Source organism: Lonchura striata, chromosome 7 (genome assembly GCF_050655825.1).
Source record: "Lonchura striata isolate lonStrDom1 chromosome 7, ASM5065582v1, whole genome shotgun sequence".
Taxonomy (NCBI): domain Eukaryota; kingdom Metazoa; phylum Chordata; class Aves; order Passeriformes; family Estrildidae; genus Lonchura; species Lonchura striata.
In genome coordinates this window covers 10,963,229-10,982,115 of record NC_140709.1, presented here as the reverse complement: position 1 = coordinate 10,982,115, position 18,887 = coordinate 10,963,229, and the positions used below count along the sequence as shown (strand labels likewise).

The following is an 18,887-nucleotide window of genomic DNA, read 5'->3' as shown; positions in this document are numbered from 1 at the left end:
GTGTTAGAGTAATTTTGCTCTCTAGTTTTTACCTTCATCCTGTAAAGCCACTCAGAAGTAGGATTTATCTAGGAGAATAAGTCTACTCATCTTTTGTACTTGTAGCTGAATTTTAAAGCTGATAAAAAGCTTTGAAATTGCAAATAAAACTGACCAGACCTAACAGAGAGAGAAAAAAAGAAAGGAGGAGTGCTGCTCTTGCCCTGGTAACAGCCCTTTCCATCCAAGCAATTTGTGGTGTCTGGGATTTCTGCATTTTCCTACAGTCGCCTTTAAGGTGCAGGGCAGCTCAGGGGAGGATGGCTCATAGTGCCAGCCCGGGGGAGGTAGCAGGGGCTCTGTTTGCAGCTGGTCCAGGGGAGGTAAGGCAGGTGTCCCTGAGGAACATTTTGCAAGTGAGTTATACTGCCAGTGTGGTCCTTGTGTGAGTGCCATTTGTAAGGGCAAACTGCATTTACAGCATAGATTTTCGATGCCTTCCTCCTGTCTGTGTCATAACCTGTCTGTGTGGTTAATGCTCATTCACATTAAAGCCTTTTTATTTTACTATAAGAGTAAGCATGCAGGAATCTGAAAAAAATCATTTTTTAAGTAAGCTCCCAGTTCCTAGCTTAAACCCATTCAGTCTGGTGTGTTGCATTTATTCAGAAACACAGAGAAATTACCTAAATCCACAGTAGTGGTTGGGTATATGAGCCTGAGCTCATGTCTGTTTCACCCTAAACTTGAGTATTCTGTGGGTTTTGCCTAGAGTTGCTCATTAACCAAATCATCAGTGTTGCTGATTTTCAGACCAAAATGAAGAGTAAGGAAGCTCAGAATTAATGTAAAAGAAGTCACCTCTGTTTTTCTGTGCCCACTAATCCAATTAAAACATCCTCTAGCATCCATCCTCTCCAGGCCCATGGTGCACCTAAGGGTCATAAACAGGTGGCTGCAGCATCTGTGTGCCCATGGGTGACATGTTGAAAACCTGCATTTTGGGGTTCTTAATTCCTGGGAACTCAAAGACAGAGCAGTAGTCATCTTGTGTCCCACGTTAGGACAGTGTTCCCTGTGCCATTTTGTGGGATGAGGGAAGCTGCTGCCTTGCAAAGAATTTGAGTGTTTGGTGATTTTAGAAGTTCCAACAAAGCCTTTGGTAGCTCTTGTGAATGTGTTTACCTTATTTCTGTGCAGGCATGTGGGCTGCCAAGTGCCTCTTACTAATTTATATTTCCTTGGAAAGTACTGTTTATTATAACTTCTTGACTTTCTGCAGGAGCTGGAGCTTATAATTTTCTCTCTTAATTGTTTTAGCTTGATGATATGATGATACGTGTTACCTCTTTGTCTTGGTTTTCCTTCTGCTTTTTGGCTTGCTCTTGCTTGCAGTAAGAATTAATCTCATGGGTTTTAGTTTTCCAAAAATATGTCTTTTTAATCTTATTCCTCTAGATCCCTGGCCTCTCTAATTGACTAATGGGCACAGGGAGTCGTTTGTATTGGGTGACAAGTGGTGCTGGGTCTCCACAGAACGTGGATTATTCTGTTTGCATTCCTGGCACGTTCCAGGGGAATGTTTGTAGCAGAAGGCTGCAATCATCTGCAAGGTGATTGCAATCCCCCCTTGAAGTGGGGATTTTTGCTGCATTCTAGGGGGTAAAATCAGGCCCTAAATTCACATGAGACTGTCCCATTCATCTGCTAATCCTTATCTTTAATTCTTTCCAGTAGTACATTTTCTGGTTTTGACTTTCATGCTCCCCCATCCCTTAAAAGATTCATGCTTTTCATGTGCTGCACTGTTTGACTGGTTCATTTGTTCCGTGCTGTGGAAACCTGTTGCTCTTGTTACTTATTCTAGAAGTTAATTTCCATCAAGAACCCAGAATGGGTGCAAAACATTGCTTTTTTTTTTTTTCCCCAAGACAAATCTTGTGTTTAAGCTTTATGTGCTCATTACTTCTGCATCCGTTTCTCCTGGTCCTGTTCCTATTTTGGTGCCTGCAGGTCCTTAAACCCACTCAGGAGCAGAGTATCTAAGTGCCTTGCTGCACTGATGGCTGAGTATGGATTTTCTGTTTAAGTAGGTGTAAGCCATTACCATCCAGCTCTTTGGGGAAGTGCAAACCAGCTTGATGGTATGAGAAGTGATTTTTTTCCCTATGATTTTTTTTATTTCTGATTTCAGATCAGACTCAAGAGAGTGTTACAGGAAGGTGTGGGATCATTATAGAAGATGAGGAGCCTTACAAATGTGACATACTGTTAGCAGCAGTAGTTGTGGCAGCTGCTGGCCTGGAATGGGAGGGAGAACTGAGGATGATGGGGAGACAGACAATGCTTGCAGTCTGAGAAGAGGAGAAGAGGAGAGTTTTACTAGAATCAATCTGGTTTTGCTTAGTCAGCAAAGTACATAAACATTGTAAATGGATCCCACAACACAGTCTTTGTTGGAGGATGGAATTGAAAAGACAGAGCGTAAGTCAAAATCCTATATTGTCCCCAGCGATGGCTAATGTATTTCCTTTTTTTTTTTTTCAAAACCTTGTAGGAGCACATCTAACTACGAGTGACAGTTAATGACTTCTCTTTCAGATTAGGTTTGCAAGTGCAAATTTGTTTGATACTTTTAGGAGGCTTGAGAAAATTTTTGCTGCTAACACTTTTTTTGCTGTTTTTTTAGGGTCACAAGCTCAGTTAGTTGTTTGGCAGGATCTCAACTCCATGGTTTCCCAGGATGTTCATCAGTCTGTTGTCTGGAGGGTGTATTCTATGGAAGGTAGCCAGAGGGTATTGCAGATGCTGTGCATTGGGCTGGGAAACCCTGTTTGATAATTCACTTCTGATAGCTGGACTGAAATTGCAGTTAAACTTCCCTGAAGTTATAACTGGAGTTCTCTGTGATGGTTTTTACTATAACATAAAAGAATGAAAGCACCTGAACAACGGAGACAAGAATGAGAGGACGTGCTGGTAACAAGATGACAGCTTTGACTGGTACCTTCCAAAGCTTTTCCAGTGTTGGGAGGCCTGCTTTATAGAGTCTTACTTCCCCTTTGCTGTATTCCCCTGCTGTTGCAGCCTGCTCTTGCTCCTTACCTGCTCAATTTTGTCTCTTCCAGCTGTTGGGACAGTGACAGTGTTTGTTCTGTCACGGATACAACAGAGCCTCCATTGCATTAGAGTCTACTGCTGAAGCATTATTTACATGCATTGTTGAGCCCTGTTTCAGATGGTGAGATGTACAGATAAAAGAGAAAATTTGTTCAGAAATTGCGAGGTCTGTGGGTTGCATGTGGTTACATCATATGCTGATAGAAGACGGAGATAGTTTTTGTGCAGGCACATTTACTGACCTGGTTACTTGAATTGGTTCTGTTAGCATTTTTATTAATTAAATTTTCTTGTGCCTGGAAACCCTCTATATAAGGGTGAAAAAGAAAGATGGGTGCACTGTGCATTGAAAAGTATTAAGGGATGCCAGGGCAGTGGCATGGAAGTGATGTGGCCACACAGCATGTGCACACTGTGCTGTTGCATTGGCAGCTGGAGACATGAATGTTTTGGGATGGCATTTTTGTCATTGCTGAGGAGGGGATTTGACAGTTGTTCCAGATCCATCCTCTCCAGAGATGTGGTTGTGGGGCTGTATTCCTGTCTTCATGAGAGGCCAATGGGCAGCATTCCATAATAAGGAAAATAATTAGGAAGCTGCAAAAGATGTTATTTGTGCTCATGACAGAGAATGGCACTGAGGATGTTTGGTCTTACCATGTTCCTTTGGGACCTGACTGGACAGTATTTGAATTTGCCCCAAGGAGGGGGTTTTGCACTTCCACCTCCATGCACCATTTTTTACTTGGCATCCATCCATCTTGGACTTGATTTAGATTTAGAAACTATGTGGACTTAACTGCAGCAAAACTCCTGGGTCTTATTTTGTGTTCCTTCTGTCTAGCTTTTATCTTCTGTTCCTTCTCTCTCCAAACTACCTTGACTCATTGCTGCAAAAGCCTTTTTCTGTGTTGCTCCTCCTACCACTGAGGACTGCCATTGGTATTTCTCACTGCTTCTCCATTCTTATGGTCATGAGTGTAGATCTATGTGCAGTCCTGGACAGGCAGAGCATCTTGTGCCACTCCTATGGAATGGCTGTGACATGTCCCCTTCAGAAACTGGCTGCACTGGTGGGGAGCCAGAGGAGGCCAGATCTCCTTCAGGAGTCCCTTGCCACCCTCCTGCCCTGGTAACAGCTGGCTGCCTGTGCTAAGGGATTACTCATGCATGCTAACGCTGACAAGGGACCCCAGAGGTTTACAGGGAGTGCTCCAGCTGGGCTTCCTGCCAGCTCCATCGTAACCCCCAATGACAGAAAGGTGTCCTGGTGGAGGAGATGGGGACAGGAATGGAGAGGGGAAGTGTGCACGCGATCTTTGCAATGCACGCTACCTCTGTTGTTATTTACGCTTCTTGCTTAGGTCAGCTTGGATCGTTCATTGCATTTTTCTTTTTATCAAGCTGTCATATGTCTTCACTTCTCCAGCAAAGGCACATTTTGGAGCCGTGGCTTGGTTTTGTGGAAGGGGAAGAGTAGAGAACATGCCTGTGGGAGTCAATGGAAGCTGTGCCATTGTGCCACTTCAAGTTTGACCTTATTACCACATAGACAGCTGCTGGTTAGGTCCTTGTGGTATTGCAAATAGGTTGATGTTTTGGATGATTTTCCAGGGAGATAATGTTGGATTATTGTAGGACTGCCTGCAAGTCCCTTCAGCAGTAGCACAGCAGGGACCAGCCAGGGTTCAAATTGCTCTGGACAGAAATGGCAAGAGGCAGCCAAGGATGGCTGCTGGGGACACATTAATGACCTATCCTCAAGCCAGTATTTCCTGAGCCTGGTGCCTTTGTCTGGAGTGGCTTGGCTTGGGTTGATAGTGTGCTGATTTTGGGGGTAGTTTCTGGCTTCTTAGGTTGTGGTTTGTTGTTTTTTGTTTTTCCTTTTATTTCCTGTTTTGGTTGCTTTTTTTTTTTTTACTTTTAGTCATTATAGCAAACTCTTACACTGCCTCTTCAAGTGATATAATTAAATTGCAAGAACTGGAGTCCTAATTACCCTCTCCCATGTGAGGGTTGAGGAGCTCATCTTCAGAGAGAGGCTGTTGGCTGAGATTCAAAACAGACAAATCTCAGAGTAGGCTGCATCTGTGTTGATATTTACTCTTATTAAGAATAATGGTCATTATCAAGTGATATCAGAGCAGGTTGCTCTTTGCAGGTTATTTTTATCTCTCTCTAAGTGAAGGCAGAAGGAAAAACAGAGGGGTTCCATCTCTGCCAATTCTGTACATCTCCTTTTCTGCTTTTTCTAAATAATTGTTAGCATAGCATCTGAGCTGGTGGGTCTGGCACATGCAAAAATCTGCCCTGATGCATGAAAAAATTACTGATACATATTTAGACATTTTCTATTATTGGAATTTGCTCCTCTTCTATCCCGTGCATCAGTGCAGATAGCTTGCATAAATAGGTTTAATTCTCAATGCAGTGGTGCAGAGAATCTGCCCACTAAATGGTAGGAGACATACTGAAGCAAACTGCTTCTGTCTTTCCTGTGATAATGGCTGTGCATTCAGGCAGCTGTGTGAATCTCTGCAAATGGAGAAATCCTGAAAGCAGGGCACACTTAGATCCACTGAAATACCTATTCTTATCTTTCTTTTCTTTTTTTTTTTAATAGAAACTCATGCAAACAGAAAAATGAATTGCTAGGAGTTGAAGTGGTAGGAGTTGCTAGCTGCATAGTCACAGGTATAGATCAGTAACAATGCTTTGTAGCTTCTTTCCACTATAAACTTTTCAGAATATTAGTATCCATTCAGATTTCTCAATGACATGTAAAAGAAAATTACACTTTCTTCCCCACATGGTTAGTTGTTGCACCAAATAGGTGGTAAAACAGGCACAGGATTCTCTTACCTGGCTTAGTCCTCTGCTTAGACTAGAACAATTGTCTGCACATCTTGGGGTTTCACAGACCCTGTTGCTGAGGTTTCTGTATTACACTTGCTCACATCAAGCACATAACATTTATCTTGGCAAAGCTGAGATAGCCACAGATAAACATTGGAAACATTTGGGAGTGTCTAGAAGAGCATTTACAAATGCTGACTGTTGTGTGACGGTAGCTAACTGTCTGGCACTCAGCTGCAGCAGGGCCACAAGACCTTCTCTGTGCCTCGGAATCTGCACAGGGTAAGACAAAAGGATGATCTGAAACTGGTGTCTTCTCTGGAGATTCCTTGACCTTCGAGTCATTTAGGGACCACTGGAGAACTACAGGGGAGAGAAGACAGAATGTTTCTGACCCATGGGCTTGATGTTGCTGCAGGCTTTTTCTATGAACTCCATGTGGCAAACATGGTGTTTTGGCATAACTCCAGATCCAGGGCATTTGTTCCGTAGTCTCATTTTGTTACAAGGAGACACAAGTGTTACAGGTGTCCACATTATTCAGTTCTCAAGCTCGGATCTTCAGACTCACAGAGAAGCAAAGTGTTTATGGATTACAGTGATTTTAAAATGCAAAACTGACATGAATTCAGTATGACTCTTCAGATAAATACACTTCTGTTCAATTGAGATTACAAATGCTCCTTCCTGGTGTGGTAGCTGTGTGCTTCCTTAGTTCCTTAAAATGCTCATTTTGTATCTTCAGCATAATATTCTGATTTTGCTGCATGTGTCCACGGCACATTCTTCCCTATTTCCAGAAGCATTTGGGAAGTTTCCACTAAGGTGCATTCTCACTTGCAGCTCACTGTGAACTTGGTGTTTGTTGTTCTTCACATTTGTAGAAAGGCAGCTGGAGAAGATTGGGAGAATGTGCTGGCAGCACACTTAATTTGGTGGGGCTCTTGCAAGCCTTGCATCTTGTTTGTCTCTAATCAGTTTAAACTTGATGGGTTTTCAGTGTTTTCATTTTCTAAATTGATTTATCTGCGTAAAAGGTACAAGTTGTCCTCTGCTGGGAGCAAGTTTCTGAGCTGTTTAATCTTGCTGTTTGTCAGTGCAGAGAACAGCCTTGTCGATGTGAATCATCCTCTTTTCTGTTTTGCTCATCTCCCCAGAAATTTGACCAACTTCTTATTCACTTCAGTTTGAAGTCTCCTTATGGCTTCACTCCTGCACTGTTTGGGAGAGCTGCTAGGCCATGAAGACCCTTTACCTGCCCACTGAAACAAATACATTTGCAGTTCTCTCCCATGACCCTTTTCTCTTCTTCAAGTCTAATCTGGTGCTGGAATTCAGTCTTGTTCAATTTGAAGACCACCTCCATCAGGTCTGTTTGTTACCTCCCTCTTTCTTTAAGAGCTGTTTTTGCCTCTGCTTTCCAGGTGGGGCTCCAGGACACATCTTTCATACCTAGAATTAATGGGATTGCTGGGCTTGGGGCTCTAGAATTTCAACAGGTTTTTGTTTTCTGCAGGACCGTTTTAAGGCTAAAGGCTTGTGATTTGGATTTGGACATACAATGAACATGGCTTTTTTTGGCTTTCTGTTATCTTCTGCCAAATGTAAAAGCTGACCTGCTCTTTCCTTTTGAATCTTTTAACAAACAGTGCTCTTTGACCACCACTCTAACAGTAGCATGGCCTTACTGAAATTTGGCTTCTTAGATTTTATGGACATGGACAGAAGATCTGCTGAGGTCCTTGGACATACTGGAATGACCTGCTTCTCTACTGGTTAGGGCTTGGCTTTGGAATGTAAATTTAACACAGTTCACTGTGTCCTGACCAAGCAAACAGAGAAATTAAATTGACTAATGGAGCTTTTCACAATGCTTGTCCCACAAACTTAGCTAAACAGCTTCCAAATTACTGTTAGTTTGGATTAATTGCTGATGATTGCACCACAGCAATGAGTTCTCAGGACTGAATGCATTTGATCTTCTTTTTTGGTAACCTTTCTTCCAATATGTGTTTTTTGCAGTGATACTGAAAGCCGAAAATTGTGCAAGAAGATGAAGGTAGATCCTAATTCAAAGGAGAAGGGAGTGGATTTACTACATTATAAGTGAGTGCTGGGCTGGGATTTGTAGTTCATAATTGTTGATGCCCCCATTAGGAGTGTTTATTCTTCTTTCAGCCCCATGCTGCTGCAGCATTAAGATGACTGATTTTTTATCCTATGAAATTAATTGCTGTTTCTTCAGTTTACAAGCATGTGTTATGACAGAAGTTGAGTTAAATTTATTCTGCTGTTGAACAGAGAACACTAACAGCATGAGTGGGGCCAGGGAGAGATGTCCAATGAGCTGAAACTGCCCAATGCATGGGGCGGATGCTTGAGATTTGAGTTCTCTTGCTTTCTGTCACTTGCCTGTTGGCATGTACCTTGGACAAGTTGCTTGACCTCCCCTCTATCTTTCTGACTTGAGATAGTCCTTCATAATAAGAGTGGAGAAAGGCAAGTGTTGTGAAACAGCAAGATATTTTTCCTCCTGAAAATAATAGGAGTGGGAGTACTGTTAGGTACACCAAGCAGCTGCATCTCCATCTCCAAAGATCATGCCTTAGTAAATAATCTTGTTAAAGTGTCAGGGAGGAAATTGTTTACTGGGAAACTGTTTTCTTTTCACTGGGTTTGCACCCTCCCTTTTTCCTTCCTCTCATTCCTCCCCACCCCACCCCCCTTAAACTATTGTAAATTCTGCTTAGTTCTGTGGCTTCAGCAGGATGATGTTATTCTGGTTAGTGAAAAGTCAGGAAGAGCAGCTGTATGAATTCCAGTAATGTTACTGTAAGTTAACACTATTCCCCACTCCTCATTTAACAGGGATGGTGCATTTCATACTGCATATAACAGAGCGGTCACACTGAAGGTAAATTCAAATATTCCATTATTATTCTTTTGGTTTTGCTAGATGTGGGTGAGGCACTTGTGGATTAAAAACTGGTTTTGATATTTTTTCATGCTGAAGGCATGAAAGGGAGGGAATTAATCTTTATAAACAGTGGTCAGAATGGCCTGAAGGTTTTTGTGTGCATATATGTCTGTCAACCATAGATCCAGGAAAATTGTTTATTATTTAAAAGATTGACCCCGTGTTGAACTGGAAGGTAAATTGTAAGTTAACTTACGTGCGAGTAACAAATTAGGTTTTTCTTGTTTTGATTACAAGGTGTTCTTTGTGGTAGTATAACTCAAAGTATTAGCTGATACTGTGTTTTGATAAGGAGTTCTCTGATGTTCTTAGATTGTGTGTTTATAAAACTTAAAGAGAACTGAGTGGCCTTATCTTTTATCAGATAGTAGAATCACAGCTCCTATGAAAGTGCTTTGAGTGCATCAGGTATAAAATTACCTTTCTTCTTTTCTGGTAAATTTTGACATAAAGCAACGGAAGGCAACGTTCTGTGGGTAAGGGAAGAGAGAAGGCATGAGGCATTATATGAATTTGTAGATCCAGATGATTGTGGGAATGGTGGACTGAAAGTACAGTGGTCAGGCAAGAAGTGTGCAGCTTTCCTTTGCAAAGCCTTGCTGAAGCGCTGTGAGTATCCTGACATGAGGAGCCTGGCAATGACTTGGCTTCCAGAAATCTTCTGTCCTGCTCTGATGCCCAGTTCATGTTTCTCTTCCTCCTCCAGCAAACCCAGGCTCTGCACAGTCACTGGTCTTTTGAAGCCTTAGTGACATCCCCCCAGGCTGATATAATTCCATGTACTTCCCCTTTCTGGCTTGCTCAGGGCAAAGGAAGGAAAGCCTGTGTGAGATGCTCTGGGAACCTGAGTCTGCCAGAGTGGCTGTTCCTAAGTGCACTTGCTCTGGACCTTGCTTTTACAGCCGGAGTTGGAGAGTATCTGATGGGGGATTGTCTTGGAAGTGTGCCCCAACTTGAATTCATTCAGTCTTCACTTGAGGCTGTGATGCAGGATTTACCTGAGATGGGAAGGGTAGGGCTGTATATCTTCCCATCTCCTGCAGCAGAAATCTTGCCTGGCATTAGGAAGGGCAATGTTAAATACCCAGCCCAGTCAGCAGCTGCCTAAACCAGCTTCTGTACTTAGTGAGGATTTGCAGCTGGTGATTGTTTTTTTCCTTCGTGGTGGGTGATTGGTTAAGGGAGACTTGCTAGTTGACTAAACTTGGGTGATTTGAACAATACATGATGCATCTCTCCTGCCCTCCATAAAGTGCTGCAACCAGGAATTAGTGCTGTGACAATTCCTCACAGATCAGATCAAGTGGAAAGCACCTGCAGTGCTCCAGGGAGCATTGGGCTGAGAGGCAATCATAGCACAACAGGAACCAGATAGTTTCTTCCTTCAGCTGTTTTGTGATGAGCATTTCACCCTTCCCTTTTGCCCTGCCTGCTGGGAAGAAGAAAGCAGCATCCCACAGACAGGAGTGTGGGATTCCAGTGGAGGTGGAAGAGGGATTTTGAAGCTTCCTTACTCTAGGGGCTGGAGTCTTTCTCAATTAAACTGCCCCTGTGAAACCAGCCACTAATGATTTACAGCTTGGACAGTGGCTCAGACCTGGGCAGTGATCAAATAATTCAGCTGTTTGCTTGTTCTGCTGCTCACAGCTGCCTGGGTATTTTCTCTATTTCTCCCTCTGTTCCATTTCTCCCTGTTTTCTTCTGTTGGGCCAGTGACCTTTGTTTCTCTCTCTCAGCTGTGTTTCTCAGGAGTCACCCAGTACATACAAATAGAGAGCAGCAGAGCAACACAATTACATAGGGTATCATGCTCATTTTATGGACAGGTGGACACAGCGAAGAACAGGGAGATTAAAGGATTTGTTTCATATCATTCGGCAAACTTGTGGCAATAAAACTTGGATCTTCTTTCCAGACATCCAGTAGACATATTAATATATGTATGACATTTTGGACAATGATGGACACAGCTCTGAAGAACTGTAAAAGGATTCTTCTGGAGTAATCAGCAATTTCATACATGTGGCTGATCCAGCTGATAGTGTACTCAGGTTTTTAGAAAAGCTTTTCATTTCTTAAAGTAACTAAATCCTTATGTAATTAGCAGAGATGCCCTTGTGGTTTCACTGTTAGAAAAATGAGGAGTAAAGGATAGCTCAATGTTCACAGTAGGGGGAAGTTGCTTGTCAGTCAGAACCTCCTGCTGCTGAGACCTGTATTATGATCTGAGCTGTTTGGGGTATCTAGGAAAGGGAGATAGAAGGCAAGAGAACAAAATTCAGTGATGCAAAATTATTAGGAATAGTTTAAAAAATTTATTTCCAATTCTTTGCAGAAGGGCTATATTGTGAGAAACTAATTTCTCACAATACTAAAAAGGACAGCTGGAGGAAATTCCAATAGAATTTGATATTTCTGTAATTGTGAGTAGCTTAAAAAAGGGAGCGATTACTTCTTTTTTCTCCAAATTTGAGGGCAAGCAGTGGCATTTTAGGATGGTTGATTTGAAACTAATAACTTCAATGTAAAAAAAAAAAAAAAAATTGGAACCTGTAGCTACACATTGTGAAAGCCAAGAACTTAGGAGTCTGAAAAACAGTTTTAGATAGTCATAACAGGTAGATCCATTAGTAGTTAGAAAGCACAGAGGTCTGTATACAACAGCTGGTGCAGAGTCCATAAACTTAATTTCTTTTTGCCAGAAATTGAGAGCATGTGCCAGTGTAAGCTGTATAAGAACTGTAAGTACTAGTCTCTCTTCTCCTCAAGTAGCTGTAGTCATCTGCTGTTGAAGACCTAAGCTTAGGTCAGTCTTTGATCTTACCTTGAATCTCTGTTCACATGTTGCTTTCCCTACATGATGTCTAATTCTCAAGAGAGCCACAATGCCAGTATCCAGGCTGTGTTTATTACATGATGAAGCCTTTTCTGGAGTATAAAGTATAAGGGGAGAGTCTTGCCCTTCTAAAATGGAGAGAACTCGCTGAAGTATAAATCTGCTTAGTACTAGCAAGGGGAATAGACTAACTCAATAAATTGGTCCTGCTCTGAACCCTGAATCCTTTTCAAGTTGGCTGTTGTAACGAGTGTATGTGTGAAATTGAGGCAGGTCTAGTTATTAGCATCCTTACTGCATGCTACTTCAAAGGAATGAAAAGCACAAGGATATGTTTGTGTATATTTTCTTTCAGGTTCAAACATAGGTCCATGTATATGATTATGGATCAGCTTTCCTGTTAAAACTTATTTTTAGCAGCATGTGCTGGATGAAGCATGTCCTGTATGCTGCTGAATGGAGATTTAAGGTTCAAAGCTGGCACAGCTGGTTACAGCCCATGGTGCTTCTGTCCATGCCATGGGGTCAAAACAGGTCCTGACCGTAGCAGGGCAGGACTGGAGCAGAGTTGGTTCTGCAGCACCAGGGTTGCTGTGCCCTGGACCTTGCTGTGGCCTCTGACACAGCAGCCTGGGGACCATTAATTTTCTGTAATTAGTCCTGTGGTTTGTTTGGGTGTTATTCTTCCCTGTTTGAAGCAAGAGAAGGAAGTTCTCTTCACTGCATGAAGAATTGAGGGCAAGGCAATGTACTGCCTGCTCCTGCCAGAAGACATTACACATCTAATTTTTTTCTGTCTTGGCTGAGAGGGAGAGGCTGGATGAATTAAATCTCTTTAATCCCCCATCCTCTAACCACATCTTTTTCTACATGACTGAATTTGGCATGCAGGAATTCTTGAAACTAGGAGAGTCAATTACATTCATTAGCTGTTCAAAATGTTCACCCCTCTCTCCTCTCCAGTGTGTAGTTGAGGTCTGTGCATGCTGAGGGTGAGCAGAACTTGATGCAGCTGTCCTAAAGGTAGAACATCTCTCTGTTTTGTCCTCATCTTTATTTCCCCATGTATTATTAGTCTTCTTAGGATGTAATTTGGGATGTTAATGCCTCTAAGTCGACAGGTTTTTGTATTGTAACTCCATTGTAAATTACTTGATTTTATATGTTTTTCCTATCTCCTTTCCCTGATAATGCCACTGTAAAACAAATTTCTTCTGGAACCATTTGTCATCCTCACCCATTAGATCCTTTTTACTCTACATTAAGTGATTTGGTTGCTGTCTGGTGACTGATACATGCTGCCTCTTGTGATAAGACAAATCTTTTCAGTATTAGCCGTGCAAGCAGACAGAAACATAAATGCAATAAATGGATCCTGCTGTAAGCTCTGATTCCTCCCAAGCCTTGCAGTACCAACTGAGAGGCAGGAAAATGAGCTAAACTCTCCTCTCTGTTGGGATGTTGTACCGCAGCAGCCCCAGCAAAGGCAGACAAGCAGCAGAAATGTCTCTGTGACCGTTCCAGTGATGGGACACTGAAGGAAGCTCCTCACTGTGTTACTGGTGTGGCAGAGATCCTGTATGGGAATGGACACAAACCTACAAGCAATGGCATAGAGAAAGCAGTGGGGCATTCTGAGTGGTGAATGAACATGGAATACCAGGTATTATGTTTCCTGAAGCACAGACATCTGAGAATGAAAGTGATCAAGCCTGTGTTTGCATGTCCAGCTGGAAACGGGGAGTAGTGTGACTGCTAGAATCCATGGAAAGTATCTCATTGATTTAGGAGGGCTGGAGTTTCCTTCAGGCTGGGGTTGAAGTCAAAGCTGTCAGAGTGTATTTATTTCCTTATGGTAAAGACAGAATAGCTGTGATCTGCTGAAAGGGATTTTTGGTTGCATGTCAGTCAGGTAAAGCAGTTACAAAGTGTGTGTGCAGGTATACTCCGTTTGTTGAATGTGGGAGCTGCAGAATCCTAGGGTTTTGTATTTCCCACTTCTCATGTCACATTTGCTTCCTATTCTCATACTTGAAATTGCATTCAATGGACTTTTTCAGTAGGTGGGTCACACAGGGGACTGTTGGTGGATTATTCTTCCTTTGACCAAATGAGCAGTTTGATCTGTGTGTTCATTTGCTTTTGCTCACAGCGAGTATCAATGTGCCCTCCAGCTAGTGCTGTTACTCAGATACTGTGAAGGGCATGGGAGCCTGACCTCTGAATAAAGAGAAGTCTTTCCTGCTAACTTAGGGACTCTGTGTGGAAGGTCTAGTACCATTGAAAGAGCTCTCTGAAGGGTCCTTGAAGCTATTCTCTGTGTGCTGGTCCACTTCCACTTTGTTTTCCCCAGTTTTATAGTGGGAGTGGGAACTGCTAAGTTGGAATACCAGTTATGAGGAAGGTACACACCCATGGATCACTTGGTTCTGCAACAGGAGAGTTGTGCTAATCTCCATTAGAACAGATGAATATATGAGCAGAAAATCAAAGGCACTAATTGGATGGGGTTTACACCACAGTATGGATTTGAGATTGGATGACTCATGATTTCCATCCATGTTTCTTTAAAAGATTTCCCCCCCTGTTTATTGCAGTCTATGGTGGCCTTTCTCAAGGATCCAGAAGGTGCTCCACTGTGGGAGGAAGATCCTGAAGCCAAAGATATTGTGCATGTCGACAGTGAAAAGGTACATTAGCTGGATAGATGTTCTGTTGTTTTATAAATATATGGGATGGAGTGTGTATGTTTGTATTAACTCTTAGTGAAACACTATTATTTTGTTTATTTGGAAGGGAAGTTTAAAGTACCCAGCCTCTTTGAAGTGATTTGACAAATTTTTTGGGTTGTGATGGCTGTAAAGACCTGTGCTTCCTGCCCTCTTCTGTCCTGCATGTGGTTGTGACCTCAGTCTGCCAGCTACACAGCAAGTGTCAGAGCTTGTGGATGGTGTGGGGGCACAGCTCTCGTTGTCTCAGGGAACTGGAGCAGCTTGCAAGTGCAGTTGCTGCATTATGCAAGTAGGAGGTAAAATGCTGCTCTTCAAACTGCAGGTTGTCATTAAACCTTGGGTTCCCTCATGTGCCTGAGGTTAGAAAGTGTGAAGCAGGAGGAAAGGGGATCCAGATCTTGAGGGATTTAACTTGGTAGAGGAACTGTCCCTCTCTGTGTTAAGTGGGAAAGCAGTGAATGTGATGAAACTACCTTAAAAATCCAGTCCCACCAGTTACTCATGTTTTTTCTGATATAATCAACTTGGTCTTTTATATTAGTTTTCGAGTCTATAGATTTTTTAAACTTTAATTGATTGGACTCTAGCTGGTATTTTGTAAAGGGCTATTTCAATTTTCTGGCTTTCATTTTTAATATTAGAAATGGTTATTCTGACATTCAGTTTTTGTAGGAAGATTAATTTTTAATGTTCACCCTCTGTACTCTATTACAAGGCTTCCAGGGGTTGCATTCAATTTGAAAACTTCATCTAGTTTTTTCTATCATGCTGGTACTGAAAAATCCTTTTCGCGTAGCATCTCGTAGGTTTGGCAAGGTTTCATAGTGTGAAAACTAAACTTGTTTTGTTATTACTGACTTTTTGAATTGCAATATGGATTTTGGATGTGTCAGCGAAGAAAGAGTTTTTTCAGGTAGAGATTCTGCAGTGAGAATGAACTAAACCATGGAACATCCACATATTAACAGTGAAGATACTGGTCTAGGATATTCAGCAGATAGCTGAATGTATAATAAATTTTGTCATCTTCTTTCAAGTTAAAATTGAACAAGGAAAAAAAAAATAGGTCTTGTCTGTTAGGAAAGATGAGCCTCAGATAAATAAGGCTGTGTTGTATGAATATATACGTTCATTTTTTAAAGTTGTAGTATGGTGTCTTTGAGTATAAGTGTGATTTTTTATTTTCTTTGGTTCATTCACTAGGAACTGAGGAGGCTTCTGAAGAAGGAAGACAAGCCCCTACTGATGATGTTCTATGCCCCATGTAAGTAGACCAGCATGTCCTGCCATCTCTTTCCCCCTTCTCCACTGAGAGATGTTCAAGTCTGACTAGAAGCTTCACCTGTGCTTCACTAATAATACCATCTTGTGCCACCTTTATCATTCAGCACCTTGTGTTGTTCTGCCTGTTTGTCCTCAGTTTTTCCCTGGTTGTCCATCACTTGTACCCTGGTCTTGTCTCTTTCTCTTGTCATGATGGTTCTTGCTCAATATTCTTTTAAGCAGCCACTTTCTATAATTTTGTTACCTGTTGTCCTTTCTAGATTTGTAGTGCACAGAACATCTGTGTGCTGCAGGCAGAGGGAACATTGCAATTGTCAGGTGCAGGACTATTGTTTCTGCTCCATCCCAGAGGCATCCTGCATGTTCCTGCCCTTGTGGGCACGGCTAATTCAAAGGGGAGTGGGGTTTCAGGAAGAGGAGAGCACATTTGAGTCTCTCAATTTCTTTTTGTGACCTTGATCTTGTATTGCTGCTATCTGGTCATTGCATTGGCTACTTGCTCCTTAATGTTGCAGACTTAACAGCTGCCTTTTTGTGTTTCCTGGTGACTGCTATGTGAGAAGCTTTCCAGCTCTTTTAAGCAAGATTGTGTTGCACTTGAGTTGTTGCTCAGTTCAGGAAGCAGGGAAACCATGAGAAGAGAATAAATGTGTGACCTAAACTAGGAATGCCTCCCAGCAGTGCCCTGATAGGGAAGTTGATGTTGGGTACCACAAGCAATTTGCTGTCTGATTCCCTTTAAAAACTTGTGTCCCATGGCCACATTATCTGGTGTTTCTCAGTGTATTTTCTCTTGTACTTACTGCCTGAAACGCCAGTCTGCCTTTTTATTCTCATCTGAAGGCTGCCAAGATGGCCAAAATTGCCCAAGACTTAGTTTGATTCATCACAAAGAGGATGATTTTTCTTTAAATTAAATCACTTGTGGCTCTGTGCCTTCAGACTCTGCAGTGGTCCTGTGTGGCCTGGCATGGTGTGTGGCTGTTCCCAGTAGCTGCAGCCTTGGATCAGCGGGAGGTGATGCAGCTGCTCTGCTGTAAATCGTCCCTTCGGGGAGAGTTGGGCTGCACGGTGCTTTCACAGCTTACCTCTATCAGGAGTAATTGTTTTCCACAACTGAGCCTCTTTTTGAAATGTGCCTTATCTAACCCTTCGTTCTCTTTGAACCGTTCCCCCAGACACCCTCCTCCTTCCAGTTTCTCTTCTTTGAAGTGGCAAAACACCTGCTAGTTTTCCGTGCTGTAATACTTGTGATGCTTTCGAAACTGCTGTGAAGGAAGTCTACTTGTGAGGTTTTTTTTCCTCTGATTTCTCAGTTTGTAACTCCCTCATCTTTTATTTAACACACAAGACTTTCTGAATTGGTTGTTGTCCAAATTTTCTTTTCTTGCTCCTTTTTCTGGAGACAGAATACATCCAGCAGTTGCAATAAAATATGGGCTTTGGGCAGATGAAATTATTGGTTACATACAGTAACCAATGTGTTACCTTTCTTAACTGGGAGCAGCAAATGAAGACTGGTCACTAACAGAAATTCAGCTTTTTGTTACTTCTAAGGGAGGTCTTTGGCACGAGAGGACATCACAAGCTTTGTCTGGGAGGCTGTGGGGAAGACAGCTGCCTTATTTCTCTGCTTTGTTGGAAGCAGGGGCTTTAGATTAATTGTGGCAGATTGATAGGAAATGGGCTCTTTCATTAGGTACCAGTGCAGAGGGAGATGAATGCAACTACAGACATAGATGTAGTTACTTTAATATTTCAGGAATGGTTGGTCTGGGTAAAACAACTCAAAGAAAAGGCTTGCTTTCCTCAGAAGATATTACCTGCCATTTGCAGACCTTTCACTGTACTTTCATGCCTATATTAGAAAGTCAGACAGCACTAAAGATGAAATATTAGGTATACTTGAAGGCATTCAGATTGGTAGTTAACTCTGTCAAAGAAGACTCCTGCAGGAGACTGTCTGGATTTGGCAATAAAAGGAGCTGTTTATAAACAGGATTGAAAACAAGGCTTTAAAATGTAGGTGTTAACTAGTGGAAAGACTAATCTGTATTTAATTAAGCTTCCCTTTTGAGAAAAGTACAAGAAGAAAGAGCAGAAGAAAATGAGTTTTTTAAGTTCCCCTTTTATGCCTCTTGAGGTGTATATGTGGCTTGGCAGCATACTGAAAAATATAACCCAGAAGTATGAGGACAGGAGAGGGTGTACTGAAATGGGTTTGGGAGCAGCAAATTGAGGCAGCAGCAGAGCTGGGAAGAGGAGGATGGTGGGGTGATGGCTGGGTGGAGGAGGCTGGTGTGTGCCTGTGCCCTAGAAGGTACTTCAGGGAGCAGTAAGAGAGTGAGGAGGGGAAGATAGGGAAATCTGCTGCAGGACTTAAGGGCTTGAGGCTCCTGAGGAGAGAAGAAATAAAGGATTCAGAAGATGTTGTTTGCCAGCTCATATCGTTTGATGTCTGTCCAGTGGTTTGGATGAAGCTGCAAGACCTCAGCGGGCCTTAAATGTGTGGTCTGTGCCCACCAAGACATTGTCATTTTGACCAGCCCTTATTTAACAACCTCATTGTCAATTTGAGTGGAGAGATCAAAGATGGAAAGACCACAGAAACAGGAACTCTCCTTCATCAGATGAAAGGATGTTCTTTTCCAGGCATGCTGATGCGATGCTAAACTAGTGGCTGTAAAATCTGTTCCTCTTTTCTGGAAGATATTGTCAAAACTCTGTCTGTTAACCTGAACAGAAATGTTGACTACTGTCCTGTGGTGGACTGAGTTTCCACAATAAGTGTCTGGAGTGCATGGCTCTGGCTACCTTTATTCCATGCTGTCTGCACTCCTGCCCCTTCCCATCTGCATGCACAGATTTTACTTGGCAGGGGTGAAAACTGCTGCTTACAAGGTGATTTACTGCTAATCTGATTAGCACTGCAGAGCATCATCAAGCAGCTCTCAATCAGCACACTCCAACTATACATTGGTGGTCTTCCTCACTCACCCTTTGTCTTTTCCACAGCGCATTATTGTATCTTACAAGGGCTGTTGCTTCTGAGTTATGTCTGCTCAATTAACAGAGCACTGTTTAATACTTTATGTCTGTATGC

General features: G+C 42.3%; 1 protein-coding gene across 3 annotated transcripts in view; it reads left to right on the top strand.

Moving 5' to 3' along the window:
• The window catches only part of PDIA5 (protein disulfide isomerase family A member 5), a 97,349-nt gene that overhangs the window by 20,342 nt on the left and 58,120 nt on the right, over positions 1 to 18,887 (top strand). For all 3 annotated transcript variants that reach the window (XR_014956496.1, XM_021526076.3, XM_085584186.1), the window contains exons 4-7: positions 7,978 to 8,061; positions 8,824 to 8,869; positions 14,366 to 14,458; positions 15,704 to 15,764. Coding sequence is in view for 2 of the 3 variants with exons in the window: in XM_021526076.3 (XP_021381751.2) it covers positions 7,978 to 8,061; positions 8,824 to 8,869; positions 14,366 to 14,458; positions 15,704 to 15,764 (284 nt within the window). In the remaining variant the exon portion in view is untranslated. The remainder of the gene's footprint in view (positions 1 to 7,977; positions 8,062 to 8,823; positions 8,870 to 14,365; positions 14,459 to 15,703; positions 15,765 to 18,887) is intronic.